The sequence below is a fragment of the Acanthochromis polyacanthus genome, chromosome 17 (genome assembly GCF_021347895.1).
Source record: "Acanthochromis polyacanthus isolate Apoly-LR-REF ecotype Palm Island chromosome 17, KAUST_Apoly_ChrSc, whole genome shotgun sequence".
Taxonomy (NCBI): Eukaryota; Metazoa; Chordata; class Actinopteri; family Pomacentridae; genus Acanthochromis; species Acanthochromis polyacanthus.
This window is the reverse complement of record NC_067129.1, coordinates 23,497,151-23,511,381: the sequence shown is the minus strand read 5'-3', so window position 1 is coordinate 23,511,381 and position 14,231 is coordinate 23,497,151. Positions and strand designations below refer to the sequence as shown.

The window sequence follows — 14,231 nt, the reverse complement described above, 5'->3', positions numbered from 1 at the left end:
AAGCAAAGAGCTGTTCGACAGGCTTATTTATAGTCATTTGTACAGATTTTTTTTTTTAAAAACGGTGTAATAAAAATAACATGTCTAGTCATGTAGTATTACAGCCTTGCTATATTACTAAAGATGCTAGACATTGGCCTAAATAATAATAATAATAATAATAATAATAATAATAATAATAATAATACATCAACAACGCCAGTGATAATAATAATTATTATTATAATACACGAGGAAAAACTGCAGTTGTAAACAATTAATATGCCCATTTTGCATGTTCGGATAAATATTTACATTGTCTTGTATAGCCTATCCCCCCCTTCATTTAAAACAGTAACTTACATGTTGGTAATGGAGGGAGAGGACAGTCAGTGTGGTCTACCTACAGCATATTTACAGAGGGACAGCTGCTGCTCGGGGAACAGCTCCGCAGCCTACTATAGGAGGTGATCCGGGGAGCAAATGTCATCTTCGATATCCACATCGTCGTCGTTCTCGTCCAGCATGTAGGAGTCCGGCTCCAGGCAGTGCTTCAGCTCCTCGCCTCTCTTCTCGTTCAGGTCGCTCTCGCTGGAGTTCTCGGCGGACCTCTCCAGATCTCCGGGATTCTTCCGCTCGTCCTGCGCCTTCCTCAGCTGCTTCTTGTGCTTCATCCGCCGGTTCTGGAACCACGTTTTCACCTGCACGGATCCGGTAAAAGGACGATTATTTTATTCATATTTACTACTGAAATAACCCATTTTTCCTCACATGTTTATTCTAATGTCACTCCTTTACGCGGCGCTTCGTTCTGCCTTCATGCTCCTTGAATATTTCTTCGATGATTTATTATTTTCTAACTTTTCTGGTTTGCTTGCTATTTTCCCCCCCCATCTTTGGAGTGTAGCAGGAACAAATACACATCGGCAGAGCTTTTACCTGGGTCTCGGACAGGCTGAGCGCCGTGGCCAGCTCCACTCTCTCCGGCGTGGACAGGTACCGCTGGATCTCAAAGCGCTTCTCCAGGCCGGACAGCTGCGAGTCGGAGAAGACCGTCCGGGCCTTCCTGCGCCGGCAGTGTTTGCCCGGGAGCTCTGCGTGGTGCTGGAACAAGGCCGGCATCTGCATCCCTGGAGGGGGGTTTAAAAAATAGACAAGCCTTCATAAAAGCAGAGAAACAAAACGTGCGAACAAATCAGAGCTAATGCTGCAATTAATGAATGAAAATCTGGTGATCACGTGAAAATGAATTTTACTATAGCCTCTCTGCTTTTTAATCAGAGCAATAAAAACATTTAAAAATGTCTGAAGATCATTTAAGAGGAAGAGGGTGTGTTGAAGTCATGCATTTTTTTAAAAAAAAATATAATAAATACGTTTTAGTAAACGTGCTCATTTGCACTAATTCAGTTTGCATATTTACATCTTTTGAGGATTTTATTTGTAGTGTGTCTTTTTCTATATTTTATCTCTAACTCGGAGTCACCAAATTGAAATTTCGCTGTGTGGAAGCACGACGACAATAAAGATTCTGGATTCTTCTAAATGTCCCGAAGAAAACAGCTGGAGAAGTGATCGTCTCATATAATAATTATTTTTCTTTTGGTGCAGTTCAGCTGCCATGTGTGTGATGTGTAGGCCCAGCTCTCACACTCCTTAATCCTCAGAAATGAGGCCGTTTTCTGACAATATCTTTGTAATGAAAAACTATTATTTTCTATATTTTATTTTCTATTCCTCAAAGACATGTTTTTGATATAATTTCATTTAATTTTTTAAGTTGCCTTTGGTACCTTTCAATAAATTTTGATATTAGTATTACTACCCCCAGCTCTTTGTCACTGATAATATCATCATAACAATCTTGGAGGGACAGAGAGCAGCAACAGTTGGAGAAAAAGAGTGGAAAAATGTCAGCAAAATGACATTCTTCTGTTGCTGCTCTGTGTAATATTCTTCTTCTTCCAATTATCAAAATGCTCAAAATCTGCTATAAACTGAAAAATAAACAAATTTCAAGCATGAAATAATTCTAAAATATAATACAAGCAATGATACAAATGATTATTCTTAACCAAAAGGACAAAAATGGTCTAAAAACACATTCATTTTTCTACGGGTCATTTTTGTCCCACTTTCAGGAGCATGTAAGTCCAATCACTAGTGCATCTAAAGGTTAAAATAAACCCATACATGACTATTTACACTAAACAAACACTTGTGTTTTTGTCTTTCAGTTACAGGTTATGGACCGGTAGACTGTGCTGCTTTTTCTCCAGGTGTTCTCCAAGTTCTCCTGCTCCTCCAGGCCTCACAGCTGTCCCGTGCTTACCAGATGTGAAGAAGTACTGGTGATGCTCTGGCTTGTGGAGAGGATGGTGCGGATGTGGCGCCAGTATCGGAGTTGGCATCAGCGGGTATCCATATTCCAGGATGGGCATCCGGGAGGCCAGGGAGCTGCAGAACGGCGAGGGGATGACCTCTCTCAGCGGCTTGGGTTTGTGCAATAAGATGTCCTCAATGAAAAACGACGTGGACCGCTGTGTGGGCGCCGCAGACGCGTAGTTCATACTCATGATGTGAGTTTATCTTTCTTATTTTTGTTTTTATTTTTATTTTTTTTTGCTTCCTTTAAACCTGCATCAGCATCTGCCCGATCCCTCCAAGTCTCCCAGGTTTAAATGCTCTCCCTGCGTGTGATCACTGGAGCGTTACATAGATAGCGGTGGGAGGGCAGATTTCCAACAAGTATTTATTCAGGGAGAGCAGGGACTCGGGCGAAATTGATTTGCGCGTCGGCCAATTAGAGCCGAGCAATGGGCGGCAGGGGAGCCGAGGGGGAGCGGTTCTGGGCTCTGATTGGCGGAGAGGCGATCGAAGCGGGTTGGGGGGAAAAAAACAACCGATTCCGGATAAACAGCGCACCTGTGACCGTACGGCACAGTTTATCCTGACCGCAGCTTAAAATTCAGCCGAGAATGGTCGCTCATCATCATGGCGGAGCGTAGCTGGTCGCTTAGCAACCACGCTGTTTTTGCCGGGTTAGTGAGGAACGTGTGGCCCGCGGATTATTATTATTATTATTATTATTATTATTATTGTAACAGCGGGCTGTAGTTTCCAAACTACCTGATGAGCTTTCAGAGGTCAGAGGACAGGAGATGGAGCTGACCATGGTGCTGAAAGTATTCTGCTGCCGACTCACTTGCAATGCTTTTATTTAAAATGTCCCTTGCTGTTAATTAAACGGCGCAGAGAATAGGACAAGCAGGATGTTTTGTTTTCTTTCTCATATCCAAACTTTGTTGTACTCAGAGTTCAATGATCCATTAGTTTGATCTATTCTTAGTTACAGTAAGATCTATTAGGACAGCACCCACCCTGTTTCTCCTTCATTTTAAGGATCTGAGAAAAGACACTCATTCTTAAAATGCAGGACAAACAGGCTGAGAAACAGCTTTTTCCCCATGGTCCATCAGACTTCTGAATTCCAAACAATAGTTCAATTTTAATGGTTCAAATACTGTTTAACTCCTGCACATATTTATTCCTATTTATTGGCTTCTGTTTGATTTACCTCCCACGCTGTATTTTATATTTTATGCCTCCTTTGCATATATTGTTATTCTTAATACAGTCTTGTTCTATATTTGATTTTATTATTACTGTTATTTCATTTAGCTTGCTCTCAGTGCACCGTCCAGTAACAGCTATTTCTGTTATCCTCATGCCCCATGTATGATGAAAATAAAGCTATTCTATTCTATTCTATTCTATTCTATTCTATTCTATTCTATTCTATAAAAACGCCCCCCATGACACTGGGTAAACAGCTCTCCCATGGACATCAGTGCAGTGATTTTCACTATTCTGGCCTAGATATGTAATAAACTCTATACACCATCCATCATCCAATACACCTTACAACATAACATAAAAAATGTGAAAGGCTGATTGAAGGTTAAATTGCACTCAGATTAACATGTAAGCTCTTCTTTGGTGCATGTCATTATGTACATATTTTTAAAAGACAACAGATATTCTTCTCAAAGGGAGCATCTTCCAGTTTATCTACTGTTTCTGCTTCGAATATCTGAAGCTGCTCTGAATTCAGATTTTTGTCGTACTGCCTGTTAAAAGCTGCTCTCCAGCCTGTTGAGTGGCTTCATAGAAAACATCATATGAGGGGTATTTATGGTGTTATTGCTGCAGTGCTCCCACATGGCCCACATTTGTAGGACACGCCAGATTATTAGTAGCCAAAAATATTTTAATTTCTGATTCTATCGCTGTAATATATATTTATATCTATATGTATATATGTCTGCACTGGCTTCATCTACTAGATCATAGCTGCCTCTCTGAGGAGGAGATGATAACTTTCTACTGGCTTGTTTTGAAACTAACATGCGACCAGTGTTTTCAAGGAACTTCTGCACCTTTCCTCGCTGTAGTTTTTGAGTCCAGTGATGTAGGCAATGTCACGGGAGGATTAGGCTGCTACAGGTCTGTCTATTAATTCTGCCCAAATTGGCTGTAATTGTCAGAATTAAAATCTGGGAGAGTACAAGTGCCGCTCCTGTGCCCGTTTATGAAAGAAAGCGGCGCTGTGTAATTTGTTGATACGGTGTTGTCATCACATTTCCAATCAGTGCGGATAATGTGAAAGTGTCTTAATGTAGGCAGAATTCACGCTGCAATGCTATTAGGCAATTAAGAGAGATGTTAGAGCGGAAGTTGTAATCCTTGGACCAGAGGACAGGATTTCCATCTGATCAGATGGAGGAAGAACAAATTCATTACTGGGAATGGATTTGCTCCAGAAGCGCTGTTTTTCTGCGTCATTTTGCAGAGGTTCCTGTTAAATGGACGCTCAAAATGTCAATTAGATCGGTTGCACAGTTGGATGGAGGCAAATAAAACAATTTTAGGCATGATAAAGATTGAACATCGTACATGCAGTGTTATAATAATGACTATCATGGTGCTACAAAAATGCACACGTTTCTAAATAATTTTAGAAAACCCCCCAAATCAAATCTATTTATTTTGTGCTGTGTTTCCAAGATTCCATGAGTGGACACCACATTGAAAACTCCCCTGGGGTGCTTTTTTTTTTTTTTTTTTAAACTGTTAGGTAAAGTTAAGGAGCAGCAGCATAAAAGAAAATACCCCTTTCAAGGCATTACCTAAGCGGATGGAGGTAACCCTGCTGCACCTGGCAGCGTGTCTATCCTTTTTATGGAACGCACCGGGATAACAAGTTGCTTTGAAAGGAAAATTAGAAAGTAAATGAAACAAATGGTGATGAAATCGCCTTAAGGATCCGTTCCTGAGATGCAGTTAAGCGGCTTTTCTTGGCCATTTCATTAAAGTCAAATTTGGAGCCGGTCAGGCAGCGCGTCACGACAAGTGGCACGTTTGGATAAAAGGTTTGCGCCAGAACACCGGGTAATACTTCTCCTGCAGCTCTCTGGTGGAAAATAAACGACAAAGCGACTCTTAACGGGAAGCAGAAAACAATAACCCACCTATGCATTTGTGCCAAAAACCAATCAATCAGTCAATAAAATGTGTGCAGCGTTTGAGCTCCCATGAACAGCAAATCCAAGGTGCAAACTCTGCAGTAGGCCTTGTTTAATACACTGTAAAAAAAATAAAATTGTTATTTATACAGTAAAATCCCTGTGGTTGCCAGATCTACCACAAAAATATGTAAAACATTTTCTTCATTTATAATAAAGAAATGTACCCATGTTGTTGATTTTACAATTAAAAAATGTGCTTCATTCCATATCTTACTGTAAAAAAGTTTTAACCTTTTAAAAAAGTATTTTTTTCTTGAAAATGTACATGAAAATACTATCCAAAAGTTTGTATGACTAATTATAAATATTACAGCATGTTTTCTTTATCAGCACAACTGTTAGTGAATTTAACCTTTAATATGTGCATTTTTGGCAATGATATTTCTCTAAAAATTCTGGTAATAGCTGCAGTAAATATTAAACCACATGTCCGTAACATAATCAATTTGACAGGCACACACTGTATTTTTTTGACGTGATAAATGCAAAAATGCTACTTGTTATAAATACTGGAGTGTGCTTCCATTGTCAGCACAACAGTGTGCACATTTAACTGAGAAAAGTGGCTTTCTTTTCAAGAAATAAATGCAAAAAATTCGAGTATTGAATGTCATACACATATTAAGCTTATTAAAATGTATATGTTCTCCTGATTAACTCATTCATGGTGATTCAGTGTTATATAAACTGGATCAAACTGTTTTTACAGATTTTTACTGTCATGGATTTTCACACTAAAACTTACAATCATTTTTTACAGTGTACACTCCATGTCTTTTATGGGTTTTTCTAATCCTACAGTGTTTCTTATCATAGACTATATTTGAGATAAACATCATTATTTGTCTAGTTGCTTATCTCTGCTTCTTTCTTCTGTAGAATTGACAGGTATAATTATAGTAAAAGTAAGCATACAAGCATGTGTCTTTTCTATAGTGTGACCACTGGATTCACCCATTTGGTTGAAGCACACTCTTGCACAACATATTAAAATCATTTTTAGCTCATTTATTTCCTCACTATAATATGCAAAGGTGCATTCAGACTCAGTACTTACTCCCCACCTTTTTTCTTTCTTCTTTCTTTGGGGGAAAAAAAGCAATTGAATATAAAAGCCAGGTGCTGGGGGCAGCATGGAGCCCTAATCAGGTCATCAGTGACAGAAAACCAACAGATCAGCCTCCCAAAACCTCATAGTAACACTTTAAACAAACAAGCAAGCAAGCAAACAAACAAAATCCACGTAACTTGAAAGGAGGACTCACATTTTCCCCGTTCTTTTTATTGAAATGATTTAAACTTCGATAGTACATGCTCCACAGGTAAACTCTGCGTCCATGCTGATAGTCAGAATCTACACACAGTCTTGATCCACTCTCATGATCAGAATTCATGAGTTATTTTTCCTTTCTGGATGATGGTTCAAGTCTTCTAATGCGAGTTAGCACTTCTGGGGCATTCGTGCATCCGATAAGCACACATATAGAATATTCCTGAAAGAAAGAAAATGATTTGGTCCTTTTTGTCCATCTGGATATTGGATCTACATGCATCATGAAAAATTTCAAGAGAATGGGGAAAAAGCTTTGTGTGTGATTTTGTGGACTTACTGGAACTTATGGGTCATTCCAGAATTGGACAACATTTTACATCCCATTCATCAAACTTCAAATAATCCATGGACAATGTACTAAAATACTGTCTACTTTGTGTCAGTTTAATTTAGCAGCGGAACCAGTGAAAGGTGGCCATATTTAGTGTTTTTAATTCATAACAAATTAAATCAAATTAATGAACTGACCCTTTTATGTCAGCCTGAGCCACTAAAAAATTGCAATTTCATTCAGAAATTATGCTTTTCTTTTTTGTCTGAGTCAAGAAGCAGCAGCTTTGTTCTCTTAAAGATCGACTGGGACGCATACTTAAAGTCTTTTGCTGTGTTGAAGCACTTTTGTTGTCTGTGCAGTAACTACTTCACTTTACATATCTGCTGTTTATTTGGAATTCAGTTAACAATGCGGATTCTGAAAAACAAAATAGAAAGGAATGTGTCGAAATGTCATGCTGTTTTTGCTCTAGTTCTCACCGGCTGAACTTCTTGACGATACTAAACTAGAAACATTCATATCCATTAATGAGTCTAAGAATATCACAAAGAATACAGTGAAGAAAGAGTGCCAGTGTTTTTCTTGAGATCGTCACTGTCCTTGAATAGCTGCCAGTCTGTTTCATCGTTTTATTGTTTATTCGAGTATCATGACAACTTTTAAATTTTGTAAGTCTGCTACCTTGGCCAGGTTTCCCTTGTAAAAGAGATCTCTAAACTTAATGAGACTTCCTGATTAAATAAATAATGTTTCCGATATTTCCAGTGTCAGTAAAGCAGTACGACATCATGATATTATCAATGTATGGATGTTTCCTTCTAATCTCTTTTCATATGTAGCAGTGAAAGGCATGCTGATGGGCAGCTACTGGACAACACGGTGGAAGAATCAGAGATGAGCACTTACTGATATCATCAAATCACTGATTCAGCTGCTTAACTGTCTAATTGGACTATTTCCTGTTAAGGAAGTGAGTCATCGTATTGTGTAGTATTACATACTTTCCACAGTCTCTGTTTTTTGTAGCACATATAGCACATGTAATGTGAATATCTTGAGCTGGACATACAGGTACATGACCGTTCAAATGTTTGGGGTCAGGCAATTTCACATTTTCCATGAAAACTCACACTTTTATTCATGTGTAAACATAATTGCGCAATAATTTTCCAATCATCAATTAGCCTTTACACACCATTAGCTAACACAATGTAGCATTAGAACACAGAAGTGATTTTTGCTGGAAATGTTCCTCTGTACCCCTATGGAGATATTCCTTTAAAAATCAGCTGTTTCTGGCTAGAATAGTCATTTACCACATAAACAATGTCTAGACTTTACTTATTTACTGACTGCTTTTCTTTCAAAAATAGGGCCATTTCTATGTGACCCCAAGGTTTTGTACCTTAGGGTATTGTTAAGACTTTGACATTATGTGAAAGTAAATGTGGGTTTATCCTACATTGCATTGGTCTAATTTAACAGAAAATGAATCATAAATATCAGAAGTATTTTGACAAAGTTGCTATGACATCATAAATGTGTTCCCTGAGCACTGATTTTCTCTACTTGCCTCAGTTCATTAGGTGACCCTGACAAATGAAGGACTTTGATGGAGCACAACAGGAAAGCTAATGCCATTTGGTTTGTTGCACGTTTACCTGAAAAGAAAGTAAGCACCACTGACACCCAGCCAATGATATATGACCAGGAGAACCTCCAGTTTCCATAGCGTTTCCCATAGTAGTTAATAGTCACACCCGTGTACACAGCCATTGCTAGAAACACTAAAAAGCCTGAGTGGGGGGAAAAAAAAGAAAAATATAAAGAAAAGATTTTTGAAAGATTGTACAAATAGCCAACAGGCACGACTATCTGCTCATGGAAACTGATTTCAGTAGTTTTCACTTTTTAGGTATTTCAGTTTTGACCATGGATTTTCTCTTAGTTACAGAAGAATAACAAATTATAATGTTTATACCAAATAAAAGCCACTATGCAAAACAAAGCATTTTAACCAGGAACCTAATGGAAGCTTTCAGTCATGAATGAGGTCTTTTATCGACATAACAAGCGCCTGTGTGCTGTTGTGAAATTGTAATGATAATGGAGTAATTAAAACACAATTTGTTCGTGATTAGCACACTGTTAATATTATATTCTTTCAAAAAGCTGGCCTTAGTCTCACTGTCTAGTGGGTGCAGTCAGTTAAATCAAAGCGCCATTTACAACTCTTGCCAAAGCAACAGAATACAAAAACGATACTTACATGAGATGAAAAACAAAATGCCTGCAGCAAAGGTTTTGTCAAACCTGTCGAAGGATGAGTAATGGATGAAGGCCATAATGCCAATGATGATGCCAATGAAGCAGGCCAGAAGAGAGAGGATCATGAAGGCACGAGTTGCATCTAAGTGGGCTGTGGACAAGGTTAGAGGTCAATAAGAGTCACTGGTGGGGTCACTGCAAGTCAACGGCGGTGAACGACCTCAGGTATGACCCCGATCAGGCCACGGTAACAAGCTAATATGATGAAGAACGAAGGAGAATGAAAACTAGTTGCTAATTCTGTCAGACCGCTGAGATGAACCTTAAAAACCTATCAGTCCAAGAGAAAGACTGTACTAGAGGCAGTTTGAAGGCAGTTGGAAAATAGGGCTCTCATTTTTATGGTATGCAACTTGAGCATTTTATGTGTTTACTTAATATGTTCTTATGTTTGGAGTAACAATAGACTAAAATCAACTGAAATAGAACAATAAAACATTATGAAGCCTGCATTCTACTGCTTTTACTGTGACCTATTGTCCTATGTTTCACTGCTATGTTTTCTTTGTGTAGTTTTTGTAATGTACTTTTATTGTGACCCACTGTACTTTTTTCTCACTGTTATGTTCTTTCTTTCTGTTACCTGCCGCAGGGCTGTGGATGTAAACCAGTGTTGTTGCTATAATCCAACATATTTACACTACCAGTCAAAAGTCTGCGCACACCTTCAAAGCTTTTTATTTATTTGTAATACTTTCTACATTATAGATCAATACTGAGATGAACACTTTTTTGTTTCACAGCATAATTCCATACGCATTCTTTTATAGTTTTGATGTCTTCAGTATGAATCTATCATGTATAAAATAATTAAAGAAAAAACATTTAATGAGAAGGTCTGTCCAAATTTTTGACTGGTAGGGTGAGTCTGTTGCTCTCTAAATAGATGTCCATTAATGTGCACTCTGACTATCAAATAAATAAGTAAAATAAATGTTTTTTTAAATAATGCAGTCTTGTAATATAACTCATACTGCAGCCATCTCAGTCTGTTTATGATAGTAAGTCCTGTCCTTTCAAGTTCACAGTAGTCATTTAATACTTAATAATACACTATATAAATGCTGATTACCTAATTAAACTTGTTCGGTAAAATTATTCTGTGTCTGGACCAGTTTACTTAAAAATAATGACATGGGCTTACGCAAATCTTTTTTGGCTACACTTACCAAAGCTGTCATTATGTGGGAAGCATTTCCCTGGTGTACAGTAACGCCACAGGCCTTGGTGCATGTAGTTGCTGGACTGCCGATACTGCATCCAGTAATCGGTTGCTGTGGAAACGATCAGGAGGATGTTCCCCACGCCTGCACAGAACAACCCTCCGCCCATAAAGCTGTACATCCTGCACCTGCAGCTGCACAGACACACAACAACGTAAGGTCACTTATCATCGGCGGTCAGCGGCGTGGCCCCCCTGCTCTCTCTCTCTCTCTCTCTTTCTTTCTTTCTTTCTCTCTCTCTCTCTCTCACACACACACACACAAACGCACACACACACATGCACGCACTTCAGGGGAAAGAGGGTCTAAGTGTCAGTAATTGCCTTGTGATGAACATATTATTTCTACTGGATTGAGCTGTGGGGTCGCCTGTGTGTGTACACTCTACTTTGTTCTCTAGGAACAAAGCACACCCCTACCCCCAGTACACACACACACACAATCACACACACACACACACACACACACACACACACACACACACACACACACACACACACACACACACACACACACACACACACACACACACACACACACAGGCGCGCATGTGCACAGCCTCTATCAAGTCCAGCGTTGCTTTGATACTTGATACATCTATTGCTCATTGTTCCACCTGGATGCAATATCCTGCACCCATCCTCTCTTTCTCATGGAGAGCTGCCATGTTTTTTTTTTTTGGGGGGGGGTGGAAGGATGATAGATAGATAGATATATCTTGTTATGCCCGAAACCTGAACGGGATGCTCATTGAAGAGCTCTGTGTATTTATTGAAGAGCTCTGTATTTCCGCTGGATCACATTTCCCCCTGAGCGTCCTCTCTGGCAAGTTCCAGCAGGTGTCTCAATCTAAACAAAAACACTTTTAAAATCCATTTACTCCCCAGCGTACAACAAATCAAAACGGTCTCGCTGGCATTCAGAAAATTGGAATTGTTGTATTTAAGGTTCAGTCAACCAGGTAGATTTAATTGTTTCCTAAAGTATACATTTTTAGGATAAAAAAAACCCCCAAAACAAACAGTTAAGCGTTAAATGTTCTTGTCAAGCAAGTGGAGGCTTTGGTTGTGGCCGGCACTGACCTCGAGGCAGACTGTTCCTTTCAATCACACAATCACATCACTCAACTTTCCAAACAGAAGTTCTTCAGCTCTTATTGCAGATGTCTTTCCCCATAAAACACCTGAGAAAACTGAGCCACCAAAATGAAGAGAAATTCTGTACATCTTTTTCAGTTCACTAATGCAGATCATTTCTCATTGTTGGACAATATCTGTCCTGTAATCATTTCAGAATTTAGACTTCTACATCTGTGTTTGACATCATGCCTCACTCAGGAGGAGGGAACCTCGAGGGGAGACTTTGTTTTTCTGATGCTTTATCATTCACCGCCTTGCAGCTACATCATCACATAAGCTGTTTGTTTGTACCTAATTGCCTGTGGAGTGAAAACATTTGTCTCCCTGGAACTTATGAGACTGTTATATATTAAGTCATTTTGAGTACATTTTTTGCTGCATTGGTGGCTAATACTTGCAACATTCCCTGTGGAGCTTTTAGACATGGAGCTATGTTTCCACATGGGGAAACCTAGCAGAAAGAAATAAAAACACAAACAACCCAACAAACCGAAACAGTTATAGGAGGAGATTCAGTATGCTCTTACCTTAATCAGCTTCTTTTATGGAGACACTTATGAAGACAGGGCAGCCTGACAAAATACAACAACACCCTATAATGCCAAGACAGGCAGATTTTCAGCAGGCCAATAGCACTAGCGTTTGACAGGGCGCATAGGTAGGAAATGGGGCTACAACAAACTCTGCACTGAGACAATAGGCCAGGCCGACTGCTGACCAATCAGCACCCACCAGTTTTGTGGTTTGGGAATCTGCTGAAAAAACAGAAATGGCCAAAGCTTGGCAGGCTGAAGTAATACTGATGACTGCATGGTTTTAATTGAAAGTAGAAGGCTGAACTGCCTTTAGTACGGGGCAAGCCAGGCATGAAATCTAAACCTGTGCCCGCTCTGCCTCTGACTTTTGACTGACGATTATAAAAGCAAACACTCTCACACTGTTCAAAAGCCTACATAAATGAAATAAAAGTGGATTTAAGTTAAGCAAAGATGAATCAGTGTGTTATTTAAAGCTTGTTAGGTCTATGTGATTTTTTAAATCTAGTTCACTGTTCTCTGTAAAAGCTGTAATTCATGATTTTCTAAATTGACTGCAATCTGTACAAACCCCACAGTGAAGGGTGTACAGATGCAGAGAATCAGACAAACTGAAGAAGTGTTTTCAAATTATATGTGAGTCATTCTTCGATTGGAGGACATTTTAAGTCCCACTCATCAAATTTCAAGTAGTCCATGTACAAAATATTAAAACATGGAGTTGTGTAAATTTACTTGTCCTGAGACCTAATCAAAAAATAAATAAATAAATGGAGAAAAGAATGTTTGAAAATATTTTTAAAAATACCAAATAAGTCTGGAGTTTCCCCAAAAATGCCATTTTTGTCTCGTCCACTTGTCTGATGACCAAATTGAATCTCAAATAAAACAGTTAAAATGAAATTTAAATCTCATTGTTTGATATTAGTTTTTTCATTCTGGAATTGTGGAAGCATGTTTTTTAATCAACATAATATTTTAAATAATAATTATCACGCATGGAAATTGTGTCCCACAACATCCATGCAACTCTGTTAGCATAACTTTTTTTAAAATAAGAAAACAGTGAATCACACCATACGCTGCATTTAACATCATCAGATTTCCAAAAGAATGAGTAGAGCAAAGCTATGTCCTCTCTTCTATTTTTCATATTTTCATAACACTGTCAGCCTTGACTGAATGTCTCACTCTACCTCATGTCACCCTGTTATGCATAATATCAGGATAAAACAAATTCTTTTGACTTTATTCTTGACTTTTTTCATTAGTATGTTTGTCCTCTTGGTCAGCAGTAGCAGCTAGCTAATATCTAGCTTCTACTCCTGAGGAAAAGCTAACATTAGCATGGATTAGCAACCATGTTACTGTGATTAGAGTAGGGTTAACAAACAACAAATAAAATGTGGAATAAAAATGGTACCATTGATGTGTAAGCTGAGACAATCAAGCCCTTGATAGTTTATTACCTATTACTGATGAATATGTGGCAGAAAATTGTAAAAGACAAGGTTTATTTTTCAAAACTTTTGAAGCCCAAATGTCCTCCAATTCTGGACTGACCCAAGTAGGCATTGTCACTAATACTTTGGTAAAGGATGAACACACAGGTAAACTGGACAAGAGGATTGCATTAAGAACAGTTATATGTTTTTATTGCAGGTTACTCTCTAACTGTCATGCTGTCATTTCACACATTTGAAAAGATTTTCTCCGTTATCCCTCATGTATTCAATTTCGTTTTACTTTATCAGCCAGGAATGAGTGAGAAAATGGCTTAAACTACAGTTAAATAATTTGAATTATTTTTCTCATCCCACACTAATTCAAA

At 38.6% G+C, this 14,231-nt stretch overlaps 2 protein-coding genes across 2 annotated transcripts; both read right to left on the bottom strand.

The window, feature by feature from the left end:
* Positions 1-303: 303 nt before the first annotated feature.
* On the bottom strand, positions 304-2,863 carry bsx (brain-specific homeobox). The gene is made up of 3 exons (XM_022198374.2): positions 2,312-2,863; positions 919-1,109; positions 304-680 (listed from the first exon to the last, which is right to left on the bottom strand). The coding sequence occupies exons 1-3, from the start codon at positions 2,553-2,555 to the stop codon at positions 438-440; spliced, it is 678 nt and encodes a 225-aa protein (XP_022054066.1). The 5' UTR covers positions 2,556-2,863; the 3' UTR covers positions 304-437.
* Positions 2,864-6,602: 3,739 nt separating this feature from the next.
* Positions 6,603-12,553, bottom strand: lim2.1 (lens intrinsic membrane protein 2.1). The gene is made up of 5 exons (XM_022198375.2): positions 12,392-12,553; positions 10,672-10,859; positions 9,444-9,593; positions 8,836-8,970; positions 6,603-7,060 (listed from the first exon to the last, which is right to left on the bottom strand). Exons 2-5 carry the CDS (start codon positions 10,844-10,846, stop codon positions 6,999-7,001), a joined length of 522 nt encoding a protein of 173 aa, XP_022054067.1. The 5' UTR covers positions 10,847-10,859; positions 12,392-12,553; the 3' UTR covers positions 6,603-6,998.
* Between the last annotated feature and the right edge of the window lie 1,678 nt (positions 12,554-14,231).

Excerpts from the sequence above, each read along its gene's own strand:
- bsx (XM_022198374.2), bottom strand. The coding sequence starts at position 2,555 with ATGAGTATGAACTACGCGTCTGCGGCGCCCACACAGCGGTCCACGTCG. Across the intron at positions 1,110-2,311 it reads CCAGTACTTCTTCACATCTG|GGATGCAGATGCCGGCCTTG; the intron begins GTAAGCACGGGA and ends ACCCCCCTCCAG. Across the intron at positions 681-918 it reads TCAGCCTGTCCGAGACCCAG|GTGAAAACGTGGTTCCAGAA; the intron begins GTAAAAGCTCTG and ends GGATCCGTGCAG.
- lim2.1 (XM_022198375.2), bottom strand. The coding sequence starts at position 10,846 with ATGTACAGCTTTATGGGCGGAGGGTTGTTCTGTGCAGGCGTGGGGAAC. Across the intron at positions 9,594-10,671 it reads CCCACATAATGACAGCTTTG|CCCACTTAGATGCAACTCGT; the intron begins GTAAGTGTAGCC and ends CCTTGTCCACAG. Across the intron at positions 7,061-8,835 it reads GGTGCTTACTTTCTTTTCAG|GAATATTCTATATGTGTGCT; the intron begins GTAAACGTGCAA and ends TCTTTCTTTCAG.